Raw genomic sequence first — 18,080 nt, 5'->3', positions numbered from 1 at the left:
TTTTTTTATGTCACTCTTGCATAAGTTGAATGCAAAGGATCTAATGTCAAACAATATTTAAGTAAGACCTCAGAAACTGAGTTAAGTTTTATAGCCCTGTCCATAATGAATGTTTTGTCTGGTAAAATCAGGAGCATAAAAACATTGATCTCAATTCATAAAGTTTGTTTTGTAGATATCTCATAAAGCACTATCAAATCTTCATTCTTTTTTAAAAAGTGGAAAACACGTTATTTTTCCAAACTATAGGCATTCTAAAACAGTAAAAGATATTGTCTTGCTCAGACAGAGAAATTGTGCCGGGGATGATGGGCCTTAATTTAGTCCTCACCGATAAGTACTTTTAAGACTAAATATTCTTGAAATTGCACTTATTTAAATTACACTCAAGCTTCATGTAAATCTAAAAAAAGAATACAGGGGAAAAAAATCTTTTCAAGAGGTCTAGCGAGCTATCAGAATATTGCTCTATTATATTTCTTCAGATTTTTTCCATTTTTGAAGTCAAAGAATTATTGTCATTTGAGAATATTTTCTAGAATTTGATATATTGTTTGATATATTACAGGCCTTAGGAACTACTGTTGTTGTATGTAGTCTCAGCTTCATTACAAGAACATGCCCCAAGACACCAAATCAGAGAATTGAGGGTTTTGTCAACAAACCAGGACCAAAAAGGAAGCTGAAAGAAGGGATCTTTTACTATCTTCTCTATAGGTCTCACTGATTGTCTCACTGAAAACTACAGATCCATCTGTGCAACTTGCTTTTACACTACAGTGGGAATAGTAAAAATATTTATTTCCCCAATTCCCAATGAAAGCTTTCTTTTTGCCCTGCTAGACCATGTGTTCAGTTTTATACCCTACATTTGCTCAGCGTAAGAAAATTCTTGTACAGTGAAGAAACAAGATACTGTCTTCAGGCTGAATACAAATGTTAGTTAAACCACTGGTGCCTTTTAAGAAAACCTTGATATAATTTCAACTCTTAGTAACTATGGGAATTACACATTTTTCTTGTCTTTGTGATGACATTGCTATGTACTTCAGTAAGCGCACTTGGGCACATAGCTGAATCATAAGGCAACAGACTTTACGTATCTGTGCCGAAAAACAATTAGAAATCTCTGTTTTTCAATATACTAAACTGAATGAGAAACTGAAGAAATATAGAACAGAGAAGTGACCTACCGTGGTTGTCTTTATCCGTCCTCCTGGTTGTGTACAGGTCCAGCCTGATTTATTGATTAGCAAATCACAGCCTTCTCCTTCTAAACATGGAAGCATTTCACACCACTGTTTTGTTTTGATAATTCGTGCTATGGAACAGAAAAGAAAAAAAAACACAACCAAAAACAATTGACAGGAGAATTCACATTTCACTTATCTCTAAACACTTTCTCGTTTGAGTTGTCTATTTTCATCACCTGATAATGCAGCCATAGGTTATGATGTGGACAGCTCTAGGCAATTTAGAAAATTATTTATAACACCTGCTGTGCCAACAAATTTCATAATAAAAATAGAACTTAAAAACCCACAATAAAACAATAGACAGCTCCGTTGTAAATTGAAAGAACATAAAAGTTAGCTAATTTTCTAATTCTATGCTCCTTACAGTCAAGGAGATATTGTTGGGGGGGCTAACAACTCAGGACTTACCATCCTGACTAATCATTATGGTAGCCTAAAAGTGACCTATGACTGGGATCCATTGTGTTAGACTCTGTATAAACTTGAGCCGACACTCCTTATTCTAGAGAGCTTGCAGTGTAAACAGACATGAGACACACAGCGGAGAGAGAAAAGCTATAATAAACAGGTAGAGGGGTCTACATAATGACAGCAATTGTGAAACTCTGTGATATTTATAATAGTAGGGGCATAATTAGGGACAGGAACTAGGAACATAAGAAGGACAGGTGTTGAAGAAAGTAAAGGTTGAGAAATCAAGAGGAAGAGGACAATAAGCAGAGAGAAAAAAATGGAACAAACATCCTACTACCCTATTTCTACAAGGGGAAGGAAGTTTAGTTAGGAAGGTCCCTAACTGTCTGAAAGGTGGTGTGTTGTTTGCTTTGTGGCTCCTCTTATGCTTGTGTCTCTTGCAAACTGGTTCTGCAAAATTCCCTCAAGGTCACACAGCAAGCAGTCTCGGAACAACAGAGATCTGACTGTGTTAAAGTAGATGCAGAGCAGTTGAAGGGAGAAATTTTTCTTCAAGGCAGAGAGAAAAGGAGCTTTAATTCCTGTAGACTTCTTTCTGGATTATACTACTACCACTTTTGACTACAGTTCTGTAGTATCTGGGTTTCTTCTCATAGATTATTATAATAATAATAATTATTATAATAATTATCACTAATATCATTATCACTAATATTCAGTATTTTGTTATTCTTTCACTCTCTCCCTGTAGGCAAAATTGTATGTACTTTTTATAAAATACATATACAGGTATGCATGCACTTGCATGTTGCCGTATGTTCATGCTAAACAACCTATCTTTTGCTCAGACTGTAAGGCTCACATTCCACAGAAAATGGTCCTCAGTTTCTTCAGAGATCATCTCAGCAATCCTGAGCAAGACTTTAAGACAGTTTCATCACCTCAGTTTGTTCCTAAGTGTCCTAGGATTCAAGGGCAGAATAAGTTCCACATACAGGGACACAGATCACACCTTCCTCTGTGTTGATGTGTGACACCAACACACACAATACATCCTCAACAGTCATGAGCCCAACAAAAAGAAAACTAGAGACAGCAAGATGAGCGTACCAGAAGCTTATGATGCTCCAAATTAATTTTGGGTCCAAGGAGCTTAAAAGCGGGCATTTATACCCAGTGGCAGTTGCAGTTCTTTATGTGCACGTGAATGTGTGATTCAGCCTCCCTACACCCCTGACTTCCTCTGTCTGGAACTACTTAAGCATACAATTCTCAGTGCCACTGGATCATGGCAAGAAATAGAACTGTAATTTGAAGTCTTTTAATAAAATCCTTTCCAATATTTTAACATGAAACAACTTGTGTCCTCAGCCCTGGTACAACTGTTGGCAAACTCTAGCAATATAACGAACACTGACTTCTTTTTGTGGAAGCTCAATCTGAAATTCATAGTAACATTTTTATTATAAAAAACACTTTAGCTTCCAAATGTCTACATAGGAATTTGCACTGTTCATTAGGCTATATATATAGTGCTGGAGAAATGACTCCCAAACAATTTTCATAACTGCAATTTTTTGAAGCAAATCTGGTAAGTTTTTATAGCACGTAATATACAGAAATCTGATTGTGCTTGTGGTCCATAGGTACTGCTCTGCTGAGAACTGGATCACACCAGTTTTCAAGGCTAATATCTCCTATGTACCAGATAATAGCCTCATCCTTTCTGAGTCAAGGCATGCATCCAGCTGCAGGCTTTTTGCAGAAAAAGCTCAGTAAAATGTTAACACCCAAACCTCACCTATTTGCATGCATATATTTTGCAATTCACATATCGAAATGGCTATTTCTATCAATGTTTCAACAATATGAAGGATCACTGAAAGACTGAATAGGCAGTTAAACTCAAAAATATGTACTGGATTGCCTCTACTATCTCAGGTGGGAGGTTTTCCTGGAAACATAATTTGAACTAATCTTAAAAAAAAAAAACAACCACAAACTCTCTCCTCTGTGAATTACTCTTAGTGTCTGCTTGGTTGCTATCTCAGAATGCAGCTATTGGTAATACCACAAATATATGGAGTCCTTGCTCTGGGTATTGGCTATATCCTCACAAATTTAGAACACACCAAGAGTATTTTACAGAACATAAAGTCTAAAACATTTCTGTGTTAAGTGTATAGACTAGCTCATGCATTTAGGCTTTGAGAATCGCAACAACTTCTTTTGCAGAGCAAAACCACTCAGCTCACACGGTTTACAGCAAATCATTATCGAAATGGTTTATTAATTTATTAATGACACACAACCAGCAACAACGAACTATGCATGCAGGATCAATACCAGTGATACAAAAAAGTAAACCACGGTCACGAAACGCTCATAAACATTTGGGAATTCCTAAACGTCCCCCCAGAACCAATCCCAAACACTTCTAATGCACACGCGCCCCCCGCTCTCCCCAGCTCCCCCCCCCGCCCGTGCGGGTGCCCCCTCGCCCTCCCCATCCCCGCGGCAGCCGCGGGCGCTCCGGCTCCAGGGCTGCTCCAGGGTCGCTCCCGCCGCCCCCAGACCCGCCGCCCCCGCGCTGGGGCAGCCCCGGCGGTGCCGGGCCGGCAGCGGGGCGGGTCCGGGTCCGGGTCCGGGTCCGGGTCCGGGTCCCGGCCCGCGGGGGCAGCGCCCCGGGGCAGCGCGGGGGAGGCGCAGAGCGGGCAGCACCCGCCCGCCTCCCCGCCCCGCTCCCCTCCCCCCGGGGTCTCTCCTCCCTTTACAAATCTTCACCGCTGTTTTACTCAGCTTTTCAACCCGCCCCCCGCTGTTTCAGCAGCCTCACAGACACACTCGCTCTCGCGTTCCCGGCCGGACAGGCCGTGTTTCCCGGGCCGTTTCCCAAAAGTCGGCGGGGCGCGCACCCTCACGTCGGGGTGTAAATCGAAGCCCCCGTACGGACACATCGTCCCGTTAAACGCGTGCAGCCGCAGTCGCAAAAGAGAGGCCACATTCGCGTCGGTGGGATTGCGTCTGGTTTTGCATTTTCACTTTTCAGTTTGCCCGTGATAGCAGAGTATCACAGATAAGATAAATAGATAATACAGGGTGCAAAGCACACGACGGTTTTATCAGCGTAGTATCGAGACTTTCTATCAGTAATTGAAACTGAGTTACACGAGTCAAAGCAAAGGAATACAATGTATTTCCTGAGGCAGTATAGTTGCCTTTTTACAGTGTATATTCACCAGGGGTGAAATTCAGCCCTCTGCAGACGAGACAGCAAAAAGCCTATCAGATTCTTCAAATCCACTCCAAGCTCCATTATAAAGAATTAAGTGGCACTTAAATGATACATAGGCTTTGTGCAGCCCTTCTGCAAAGAACGGAGCTTCATCTCCAGAATCCGAGCTGACGCTGCTTTGCATCGCCTAAGCAGGGCTGTGCCCCTTCACTTAAACTGAAGTTAATAGGAACTGACAGTGCTCAGCACATGGTAGAATTGCTTTCCCGGGTAATACCATTTGAACTGGAGAACAAATGGAGTCTGTGCAAGGGTTTTTCACGCAAACAGTTCTGCGGTGTTGCAGGCAGGCAGAGGTTACGGCAACACCACGCCAAGCTACCCACCGAGGTGTTCTTAACTGTTTTGTAAGACAGAGCAATTTGCAATGGATTTCCAGTTATTAGCAGAAATAAGTAAATAAATAAAAGGCTCTATTCATGATGGGTATTGTCAGTTCAATTTAAGACTGTTTAACTGAGTAGCATTTCAGAACACCACAGATTATTTTCTGCTAAATACCGCAACTAGATACGTTTTCTCGCTAAGATTCTCACCTGGTTTAACATTATACATATATATATATACTTTCCTATAGCAAATCAGCTTTTTTTCTATACTTTCTTTTCACCTGTTCACGCTACATTCAGGCAGTTATCAATTTCTGCATCTTTAGTCAATCTCATAACTGAAAATCATGAACTTTTTGCGATCGCGAAAAAAGTGTGATAAATCCTGTTCAGCAGCAGTAAATGCAAAAATTTAGTCATCTAATATATGTTAGATTAAAACACTCAGATTGTTACAAAGGAAAGTAAAAACTTGTATTATTTGTTCATTGAATAACAGTATTGGTTAAAACAGCATTTGGATGCTGAGATTTATGATTTCAGAACACATTGTGCTCCTATGTGTAAAAGGTGGTGCGTAAAATGCATATTTACAAATCATAATAAAAACCATAGGACAAGATCCTAAATAAAGTAAAAACAAACAAACAAAAAAAGATGGGTTAGTTGATGTTTATCAGTCAACTCCAGATGCAAATGGAAGATACCTTGTAGTGGAGCGCAGGGGAAATTTATTCTAAGCCCAAGCAGAATATGCCATTTTGAACCATACTTCTCAAATGAGGGCTTAGCTCACCTATACTTCTTATAGAACGATGTTCTCCTTAATGTTATTTTTTTCAATGACAACTTATAGCACTTAATGCAAGATGTAAAGTATGCGTTAGTGAAAATATTTTCTTTTTGATTTTCGTACATTATTTCACTGTTGTTTTCTTTGAAATTTTGAAGAAAGCTGATCAACATAGCCAGTTCCTAAAGTTCAGAAATGCCTTTAGATTCATCAGTTTAGATGTAGCTAGACAAACACATTTATTCTAGTGTTCCTCTCTTGCCCTATTGACTCTGAACAGGACTCATGTCTTTTATTATTGATCACCTCCAACTGATCCCAACTGATTCCATCATCCCACTCTCCCAACCTCCACGTTTTCTTTACCTCATATTTCTCCTTTTTCCTTCTTCCATTTTTTTTCAGCTGTAGCCTTTTGCTTTGACCATTTCTCTTCTCTGCCTGATTCAGTACATATACAATATCTACCTATCCCAAAATACTTTGCAGAACTTATTATGTTTAGCTAGTTTTACCTATGACTGGTAAATGCTATTCAGTGTCCTCATTTTGCACAAAGGTTAATCAACTTGACCAAGGTCACACAAGAAATTTGTTGCAGAGCTGGAAACAAAACCTCTGCATTCTTAGTGGTCGCTAGCCTAGAGACCTTTATCTGTCACATTTTCCTTCAGAAAGAAAACATGCTTTAATATGTATGTATAAGAAAATAAACAACAACAACAAATATGCAAAGTAATAGGCTTTTAAAAACATATATCAGTTATACTGCAGCAGCAGGAAAGAGGCCAGCAGAAACACAAACTGTATCACAGTACTTTAATAAGACACTGCAATCATGAACTGTCTTTAGAGCAGCAATTTGACTGTAATAGTGTATAAGCCCCAAACGTTAATCTATTTTACTATACAACAAGGAAACATCACAAACCTTGGTTACCTTTTACAGCAGTCATTCTGCTCCACTTAAAAAATTGGAAGCAGTGCTAATTCACAAAGAGTTAGCGCATCTCAATTATTCATAGGGCATCTAGACCAAAGACTATTTAGTTTTAAGAACAGCAATACACCAATGTCTAGACACTCATTTTATCATTTAGCTCTTGCTGTCAAGATTGGGAGGGATACTTGAGCTGAAGTTGAGAAATATATGGGAAAAAGTGATCTCCCGCGGGCTACAGAGAGGCTACAAATTGAGACCAGGTAACTAGATGAAAAGACTGAATGACAGGGCAGAGGCTTTCAGTGCAGCTCACCCCAATCATAGTTCCAGTAAGAGAGAAATCTTATTGCAACCCCAGGGTTAAGAAGAGACCTTCAATATTGACCTGTTTTCTGGAAAAGGCTGAAAATCTTGGTTTACCATAAACAGTGCAGATTGCATGGTGCACAAGGTATATTTGGGAGGAGCAGGGTAATATACAGGAGATGATCTCCAAATTATGCAGTCATCCACATCATCCCAAACTAGGACTGCCTAAGGGGCACTCCTGCCAGTTACGTGAATTGTCGCTAGGAATTCAGCTGTGGCACAAGAAGTTGCCAGATTAAGCTATGTGAATATAGGAATTTACTTAGTAAACCACAGTGGCACAGGTTTTACTTCAAAACTACCGCATCTAGCCAGGCATCCAGGCATCTGTTGAATTTTAAGAAGGTACCTAATGTTTTGCTGAACCTTCATACGACTCTGTAAAATAATTATATACTGACAGCTTAGGAGGGAGAAAGCCCAAAGGTATTCCACAATTCAGAAATTATTATCAATACATAATAAATCCTCGGAACACAAAACAAAGGATGAAACACCCAAACAAACAAACAAATTGAAGCAAACAAAAGTTGAAGTAGAATCCAGATTCTAGGAGCACTCTGATGAAATTCAACAGCTCTTATCTTCCTTCCTGTTTATGTCTCCAAATAGCAGAATTTCCTCATTATGACTCTATTAACACCCCAAACAATAAATAAATAAATAAACAATGAAAATAAGCATATGAGAGTAAATGCACAGGAACACAAGATATCTGACCTTTTTATAGTGTAGAAACAAGCATGTATTTACCTGGCCTGTCTCTGTTTCAGTTCTTTGAAAACCTCATTACTATGTGACTCAGTGATCTAGTGGTAGATATCTTAGATTTGTTTACATCCAGATGTTCAAATATTTGTATGACAGAAACACTATCCTAAATGGAAAATGTCCTACAAATCAGCTTCACAGTCAACTTATGTCTGTTTCCATCGTAATTTTCAAGGGCCAGTTTTCTTCTATTTATAATTGCTCTCATTTGAGATTGCAATATATCTTCACATTTGTTCTCAACCCCTTTAGCCTTTCTCTGGCAACTACTACAATTGCTCACACAGAAAATAATACAGTAAATATAACATATATTTTTCAACTACTTATAAAGCAATCTAAAAGAAACAGAAAAAAATATCCAGTTATCATTTCCAAATCTCACAGGGTCACAACAAGCACACCGAGAGTCATAATAAAGAATAAATACAGATAAAACCTACATGTTGAATTTTATTTAATACATGTGCTGCTAGCCTCTTCTAAGTTGGTGGCTTCTAACTACCTATTTAAAATGTCAACGCTTTAAACAGGCTACCTGGCTCACAACTTTGCCCAGGATTTCAGCCCTTGCCTGAATATCCACAGATGTACATATTCACTGGTTTTCAATCTGTGAATGATCTAGTGCTTCATTGTCTGTGGGTAGTTAGCATTTTCCGACTAATAAGAGATGCTAATTGAACACCTACCCCTAGAGAAAGCCTTTGTCAGGACTCAGTGTCTTCTGTTTCTGTCCCCTGCTGTTCTGCTCTGCTGTATTCAATTAGTGTGCTGGAAGCAAAGTAAAAATTACTAAAAATTTGATCTGTGACATGCCAGCAAAGAACTCTTCAGAGATCAGGTTTTCATCACATTTCACTTTGCTGCCAGCACACTGAGAACAGCAAATTTAAATGAAGAGGGACAGAACTTTCAGACCCAAAGAAGAGAATCCAAAGACAACAGTAAAGGATAGAGACAAGAGAGGGATATAATGGAAAGTAACAAGAAAACAGATAATAGAAAAAAGAAAATCAAGAATAAGGCTAGAAAGAAAGTAAAAAGAGGACAAAGCCCAGCTATATGCAGTAGCCACAGATGGGTAAGGTCAAAAACTTGCACAACTTGTTCAGTGGAGTCAGTAGGGCAACGTGGGTAAATGATGGCGAAAAAAAAGAACTGTTTGTTGTTTTTTTTTTTCTCTTAAGTACACCAATTTCAGTCCTCCTAATATAAGCAGTGTTCTGCAGTGGAAAACTAGATTTACTGTTGTTAAAAGAAGAACACGAAAGAACTGGGCAGATACTCATGACCATCTCTATGTTATGCAGGGAAGGCTGGGCAGCTGTGGAATAGGTAGAAGGACCTCAAGAACTCCTAGCTATGAAGCATGTGCACATATTAGGGTAACCACTGAGTAGACAGAAAAGCAGGAATTTAAAGGAGGAAGCCAAAGTAGGAATAAAATATGCTCCAGGTTTCATGGCAGAGAGTGATTAGTGCCATGGAAAGAAGTGAAGAATAAAAGATTATGAGGCTGGTAGTAGAAAAGGAATGAAGGAAGGATGGCAGGAGGGTTATAAATCAGCCTTACAAGTGTCTGAAAACAGACTGAGCCTCAGAGTGTAGATACCCACAGATATTGGTGACAAAGGATTCCTGGATGCTTCACCCTATCTGCAGCTTCACATTTGATTGCACAATATCTGATTCTGTGCACCAAAACACAAAAAAACAAAACAAACAAAAAAAACAAAAAGGAAAGGAAAATAAAAAGCACTTCTTTTGACAACTGCTTTTGCATAGACAAAGCAGGGAGAATCAAAATGTGAGACTCCGTGCACACAAGAACTGAAATCTGTTAGTCTTTAATCTTTTTAAAGCTATTTCTGAGAATTTTAGTTAATGCTTTCCATGTGCGTTCAAAGGACAAGCATTTAGCCAAATGGTTCTGCTCTGGCCCTTGTTGCTTTTCGTACTTTCCAAGTCCAGTGTCAGCATGTACACTGCTGCGGTGACACGATGGTGACATTTTATTGTGCCCTGAAAGAGACAATAATTCAGTTGTTCTCAAGTACAATGGCCTTCCTTTGTCAGCAACCACAGCAATGGGAAACTTTGCTCTCCTTTTGCCAAACGGAAGAACAGAACACGCAAGCAAATTGAGTTGAAATGAGCTCCATGACTAGCACAGAAGGAGATGAACAGCTGCGGTTACGAGAACAATTAAAATATTAGTAAAGGAAACTCGGCAATGAGGCTGTACTTATCCCATACTCCCTGTGATTTCCCCCTATTCCACACAACTGGATGCTGTGCTACAGTAAGCTGTATGCTCTTTGGGGTAAGCCTGTGGCTGTTTGTTTTGATCAAACGGTAAAACAGGCTTTGGTTTTGCTGGGGATTTTTACACAAATCAATGCTACGTGAATGAAAACTAAGAAAAAATGTAATAAAATGAGTGAAAGAGGTGAAAACAAAGAGAAAAGAAGACAACTATATGGTATCACCTTTCACAGTGGGAATATAATTAATATAATCACTTGTGAGTCTTTTGAAACTTGTGTTCTTAAATATTACTTTGTCAGTGCCCCAGGAAACTTGCCATAGTGAACTGTAACATTGACCTTCAGATAGCTCCGAAACCGGCCTTTTCTCATGACTTCTGCTTTCGTTAGCCAGTGTTTGACCAACAGAGAAACAAGTGTGTTTAAATACAGCAAAGATATTAGCTGCACTGAAGTGATACACTGTCCATGGGAAACCCTGTTACAGGTGGATGTGTGAAATTTCGGCTGTATAGTCAACCACAATCTTGTCAGACAGCAGTCTGACATCATGACTATGCAGAACATGGTTTCTGACTGACAGATGAAGCCATGTGAATTTTTCAATGTAGCTCTTCATGCATACACAAAATATTAATGTTCCTTACACAAAACGTACATGATATGAAACATTTATCCTCATTTTGTATTTAATTTGGGCAATTACTGGTCTGAAAACTTTGTAAAGTTTGCTCTATTATACCTCAGTATAAGGTAAAAATTTAAAAATGACAAATGATTGTCTTATATAAGGTTTTATTTTTATTTGCATAATATTGCACATAATATCGGGAGACAGTTATTTAAAAAAGACAAATAATGCAATTCATCTCCAAAAGTCAGCTAATGTGAGGATGTTTTTACCTTGTGTATGTAATGCACAGAGCAACTCATTTTCAAAGATTCATCAGAGTCTACTTCATAAAAATTCTTCAAATGTTTTATATAATAAATACACTACAGCTCAGAAGGTACTCTGTAACAGAAATGGTCACTGATTAGAGGAATAGTATTTCTTCACCTAACAGGCAATATTTTATTTATTGGAACACATTCAGGAAATCTATGAACAGCCACAGAAGGTATTTTAAAGGCCAATAGTCTCCCTGTCTCCTTCACGATCAGAAAACGTAATTCAAAATTTTCAAGATTATTTCTGTGAAATCAGACGAGAAGGATTGGTCATAGGGTGAGAAAGGGGGAAATGCTGCCTCTTTCCTAGGACAAGCAATGCATGTGCTCACATGCTATGGCCACTGTGTTTGCCAGCAGGAGTCCCGTCCCTTGTCAAAAGCAGCAGCACAGTGGAGGCTGGTTGGGCCAAAGGACACAGTAATACAGACATACTTGTTTAAACCACGAACTCTGAAAATAAGGTGCTGTAAGTACTTGCAGTTCTGCAGCAACTGCTCACATTGTTGAGCTGTGTGGTGTTGTGGACATGCTGGAGGGAAGGGATGCCATCCAGAAGGACCTTGACAGGCTGGAGAGGTGAGCCTGTGAGAACCTCATGAAGTTCAACAAGGTCAGTGCAAGGTCCTGCACACGGGTTGGGGCAATCCCAAGCACAAATACAGGCTGGGCAGAGAATGGATTGAGAGCAGCATGGAGGAAAAGGACTTGGGCGTGCTGATCGATGAGAAGCTCAACATGGTCCAGCAATGTGTGCTGGCAGCCCAGAAAGCCAACCGTATCCTGGGCTGCATCCAAAGAAGCGTGGCCAGCAGGTCGAGGGAGGTGATTCTGCCCCTCTACTCTGCTCTTGTGAGACCCCACCTGGAATACTGCTTTCAGCTCTCGAGTCCCCAGCACAAGAAGAATATGGAACTGTTGGAGTGAGTCCAGAGGAGGGCCACGAAGATGATCCGAGGGCTGGAGCACCTCTCCCATGAAGACAGGCTGAGAGAGTTGGGGCTGTTCAGCCTGAAGAAGAGAAGGCTCTGGGGTGATCTTATAAGCAGTCTTCCAGTACTTACAGGGGGCCTACAGGAAAGCTGGAGAGGGACTTTTTACAAGGATATGTAGTGATAGGACAAGGAGCAATGGATTTAAGCTGAAAGAGGGGAGATTTTGATTAGATATAAGGAAGAAATTTTTCACTCAAAGGGTGGTGAGGCAGTGGAACAGGTTGCCCAGAGAAGTTGTAGATGCCCCATCCCTGGAAGTGTTCAAGGCCAGGTTGGATGAAGCTTTGGGCAACGTGCTATAGTTAAGGATTTCTCTGCCCATGGCAGGGGGGTTGGAACTAGATGATCTTTGAGGTCCCTTCCAACTCAAACCATTTTATGATTCTATGCAATCAGACCACCAGCTACAAAGCAGTTGACCAGGAAAGTTAAAACCACTTTTTTGTACTGCAATCCTTTACAGGAAACATGACGAAGTCATAGATTTTAGAGACAGAAGCAACCAGTTACACTAACCTGATCTGATCTCCAGCTTTATGAAGATCATAAAATGTAATCCGGCAATTTCTGTAATAATCTCAACAATTTCTGGTTGAGATAAAGCATATCTTTTAGAAAGACATCCAGTACTGATTATCAGAGAATACTCACATTTCTACAAACTCTTAAGGCAGCTTATACAACTCAATAGCAAAGGCAAAACTCCTCACTTTTATAGTTTTTAGTATAATTTCCATGGAGCTCCTATTTAACTCTCATAAGAGTATACTTGTCTAAACTCTAAAACGGTTGCATGGGCTGCTGTCAGCTATAATAAGGCCACGTGCCTGACAAAACACTCAGTGTCCCTAAAGGTTAATTATCTAAATTTTAAATCTCTTGCTTGTGCTTTTTTTTTTTTTTACACTGAAAAGCATTTTAAACAAAATAAAAAACCCCTGCATATCAACACTGGACACAGAGTAAAATCCCACAAATTTAGCTTGATTCAGTGTCTGTAATCTTAGCTTTTAAAGATGCTGATGGAAGCAAGTTAGAATGCTCCACCTGCAGGAATTTCGTTGTTTTAACAGAAGCTGTCAGCAAAAGAGCTTTCTCAACCAATTCTTGCTTTACAGAAGCGATGGGGAAGCCTTCTTGGAAATATTTATATTGTATAACAAAACAAACAGTACGAGTTTGGAGACCTGACTCAGGTGAAACTTGCAATGGGTTTCTTGAGGGTTCCTCTAAACAAAGCACTGCTTGACTGAGTCTGCAGCTTGGAAATAGCCCCTTGCAGATTAAGAAACCACAACTGCTGTGCCTCTCAAGTACAATACTGAACTACTTAAGCGTTCCTAGAATCTCAACATTTTAAATATAAAAATAAAATAATCTTCAAGAGGCCTTCCCAGAGAAACTTCACAAATTTTCTGTACTTTTAAATATAAGATCTACAAATGGTCCTTTAAATTATCCCTGTACGCATAATTATATAAGCATGTATGTACGCACATATCTATGCATCTACTGTATTGGGAATAAAAGTTGCTGTCACCACTTCTCTGCAATGTTTTACCTCTGGTCAGCAGAATATCCTGTCTAACCACTGTAGGCATTTGGGAATAACAGAAATAATTTTTATTAAATTGTAGAATAACGTGCACACTTTCCACTGTTGGACTGAAAAATCACTTTCATAATTTCACCTGTGTTCAAAAGTTTAGACCCTATTTACACGGCCTAGCTGCTGGAGAATTAAATAGTGAATTTACAACACACTGGCCACTCTTCACGAACTCTGCTTTTTACAGCTTGAGGTGCACTTTTGTTAGCACATTTCTCATCAATATACATTACCTGCTGCTTTTATGGACAGCTTTCCATGCCTGAGCAAGTTTGTTTAAAGATAGATCAGGTACCTCTATCCGTAAAATTTGCAGCATGTAGATTAAATCCAAGGAGAGGGCTGGGAAGTGCATTGGCTTTCTGGCAGTAGGAAGGAAAATGGTCACAAGAGTTTTTTAATTCCTCTTTGTTCAAGAACAGGACTACGTATATTTTTGTTAGTAAACAGAAGATTATTCAGATATGTTATGCAATTATCAGTATATTCTGTATCCTAGAATAGTCTACAAATTCCTAAATTTTGGCTAGCCAAGGGAAAAGGTAGCTATTTTTAACTGCGTTTTACAAAGATTTCTAAGTTCAGCAAAGCTAAAATATTCAAGATAAGGGAGAATCATTTCATGAAAACAGATATAATGCTCTGATAATATGGAGACTGACTATTTCTACCAGATGGACTAGCAAGCACTTCAGCCTGCTGAAAATGTATGCCTCACCCTCGTTTCACTTGTGACTGAGGCATGTATAACACACACACATATACAAATTAGCTAGTAAATTCTTCAGCAGTTTTACTGTGACATGAATGCCTTTTCTTTATTTTTTTTTTTTTTTTTTACACACTTGTAGTGGTCGCTACAGCTTCAGTACTGTGTTTATTATATGTATGGTCTTGACTACTCGAATCTGTGCAACCCATTCAAAAACAGACTGCAAAATGCCAAAGACTTTCTTTCACTTCCAGTCCTGCTTAAGTTTTCTTTGTGGCACTGCTCATCTGAATCCTTGCCTGTTTCTTGCTTACAAAACATTCATATTCAAAGCACCATTAGCACAATAGCAATTAACAAAGAGCCTTTTATGTCAACGTGCTACAACTTCATCTCGCACACCCTTTACAGGAAAAAGGTCTTTTCTCTTCTTTCCAGTATCAGTGAAGCACTCATGCCACGTGAAAAGAATGCTCCCTTTCAGTGCAGAGGGGGCATGACTGTGCCTTATGTGACTCTACTGTATGTACAACTGAGGGGAGGACTAGGTGACCTAAAAGATCTTTCTCATCTCTAACCTCTATGGAAGTTCACGGTATCGGGAATTGCATATTAACAACCAGATGCAGGATTTTGTGTGGAAATGGCAGAGTCCTTCCACAGGATGTTTTTCTTAATTTTTCCCTGCTGTAAAGGATAGGAAAAACACTTTTAGGTTTGTCACAAGTAGAATTGACAAAACACAGAAAGGACACCAATTACCCTTGAGTCATTTACAGCAGTCATTTCTAAAAATATTGCTAACACGGAGCACTGAGAAGGAGGGAGAATCTGCAGCTACATCACTGGAGAAATTGGTGGATTTTGTTGTCAGTACTACATCAAGTTACCACACTGGTACTAAGACGAACGCTGAGGTTCCCCGTGAGTTAAGGCTCTTCCTTTATAGTATGCTGTAGATGCCGCAATCATATTAATTAGAGAAGAACAAGAGAAAATGCAAGTGCTTTATACTTTCTCCTAATAGTAATTTATAGGTAATTCCACAAGGTAAAAAAGTGAGTAGCACAGAGTTGGTCAGAAAAACACAGAACACAAACCCTTTTGCAATAATGGCATATAAGCACTATCAAGGCATTTTACAGTAATATAAAGATGTAGGATAGATATGAGAATCTAACTGCCCCAAAAACATCTTCAATATCAGATAGTCACAATATTTCCAAATGCCTGAACTACACAGACCTGTGACATGTTAATAAACGCGATCATTCAGTAACAGCGGTAACATTGTTTAGAATGTTTTAACCCGAGTTCCCAGTAGCACAACACACACTGGTAAAACAAGAAACAAAAAAGAAACGACCCCTCAAAGGCTCTTGTGTGCCTTTATTTCACACTGAATAAGCAGGCATAGTACAGCCTGCTGCTAAGCTTTTCCTTACCAGTTGGTCAAAACATGGATAGACTCTTGGTTACAGCTCCTAATGTGTTGATCAACTGACCCAGAATAACAAAGGCTAAGGGTAAGCAACACAGAAATTACCATACTGGATCAGACCTGAATCGGTCTAGTCTAAGATCCTGTCTCTGCGAGTAGCCAGAGGGATGTGTAAGAACTCCACACCAGCCAACTGCCTCTATTTCTGTATGTTCTAGCAAGAACTGTTCCAAGAAGAAATAACTTAGTATGCTCAGATTTCTTTCTTCACATTTTCTCAGCTACTGCTTTGCAAGCTGTTGATTGAGGGGCAAAGGGTGGAAATCGTACATCTCTGAGGAACAATTAACTTCTTTGTTGATCCTCTGAGGTGTACTGTAAGCCATAATAGCATAAATTATCCCAAGGAGAATTTGTCATAATAGATCTAAATTGATAGCATTAAAAAATGTTTATGCATTTGTATTTAAAAGTTCCTCTTTTTTAAAGGATTTTGCATTGCCAATTTGAGGGAAAAAAAAAACAGCATAATTTTTTCCATGGTAATACAGAAAGCATTGCATTTGCATCACACATTAATCACAGAAAAATTAAGGACACAGAAAAACAAATATGATAAATCACATATCCTTTTGCCTGAGATATAATTCAGCATCAGGCCTGGATACATCATTAACTACTGTGTTTGCCATTAATGGTTCACAAAAATGTGTGAACACATAGCTGCATGACAAAGCTGTTAAAAAAAGAAAACTCTTTTTCATTTTTCCTGCTTCACCTTCCTCTATACATTATACGAAAATTACCCGTACTGTATACTTTTCCTTGCCTAAAATACATACAAAAATTCACTATATAATAGAATTTGCAAGGTTTTCTCTTCTCAAACAGTACTGCCTGCCTAAGAAGAGGTATGTCATACCTACATCACAGTATTCTTTCTCTGCCCCAGTTGCCCCCTCCAATATGAAATCTTTCACGAATAAGCCTGACTTGCTAACACACTGTTCTATTCCATTCAGCTTCTTACACAGCACTCAGCTGTGGTGGACCCGTGTGCCTCTTGGTAGAGTATGAGCAATGTGACTCATTTATCACGTGCTCTCTCACTGCCCAGGGCAAGAAGTATATGCAGTGAATGTTTTGTTCAACGTTTTGTTGTTGTTGTTGTTTTTCTTAATGCACATATATGTAAGCTAAGGAAAGCCAGTCAATGAAACAAATCCTGTACTTAGAGTGCAAGGTGCTGAGTCTTGTCCTTAGTTCTTTGAAAAATTTATTTCAGTCTAAGTTAGACCATTCACCGCTTTCCTTAGCACAGTCAAACGCCAAATGAGGCTGCCGAATGCACTCTCATTCCTGTCTACTGTTGTAAATAAATACATGTTTAATTATATTATCTTAAGGATACTTCTCTGAACATCTATCTTCTCAACCATAGCAGATCCCAAAATAGCCCTGAAATTTTGAAAGAAATCACATTCATCTCCTGAAATTCCTAAATATACCCCACATTTCAGGCATCTGAAAGCTCTGTCTGCACAGACTGTTCTATCTGGATTCAGTGCTTCAGAAGAAAGAGCATGACTGCTCTCATCAGGCTCCCTGGCACCCAACCTTAATACCAGGCAACTTTAAAGATGTCATGATTTAGCCTGGCCGGCAACTAAATGCCACACAGTCACTTGCTCACCCTCCTCCACCCCCAGGGGATGGGGAAAAGAATTAAAGGGGAAAAGTGAAGGAGACTCATGGGTTGAGATAAGTACAATTTAATAATAACAATAATAATATATGAATATATATATGTATAATGATAATATATGGAAACAAGTGATGCCCATTGTAATTGCTCACCACCCAGTGACCAATACCTGTCCCATCCCGGTAAACAATTCTGAAACAGATAAGTCTCAACACTGCAAACCCAGA

At 39.2% G+C, this 18,080-nt stretch overlaps 1 protein-coding gene across 1 annotated transcript in view; it reads right to left on the bottom strand.

The window, feature by feature from the left end:
- Positions 1 to 349: 349 nt before the first annotated feature.
- TAFA5 (TAFA chemokine like family member 5) overlaps positions 350 to 18,080 on the bottom strand; it is a 390,119-nt gene continuing 372,388 nt past the window's right edge. Inside the window, exons 4-5 of the mRNA XM_086609873.1 lie at positions 1,194 to 1,321; positions 350 to 403 (exon numbers count right to left, since the gene is read on the bottom strand). Coding sequence (XP_086465999.1) covers positions 350 to 403; positions 1,194 to 1,321 — 182 coding nt within the window. The remainder of the gene's footprint in view (positions 404 to 1,193; positions 1,322 to 18,080) is intronic.

The sequence above is a fragment of the Tauraco erythrolophus genome, chromosome 4 (genome assembly GCF_009769465.1).
Source record: "Tauraco erythrolophus isolate bTauEry1 chromosome 4, bTauEry1.pri, whole genome shotgun sequence".
NCBI lineage: Eukaryota > Metazoa > Chordata > Aves > Musophagiformes > Musophagidae > Tauraco > Tauraco erythrolophus.
Note: the sequence above shows the minus strand (reverse complement) of the source record. Positions and strands in the feature narration are given on the sequence as shown.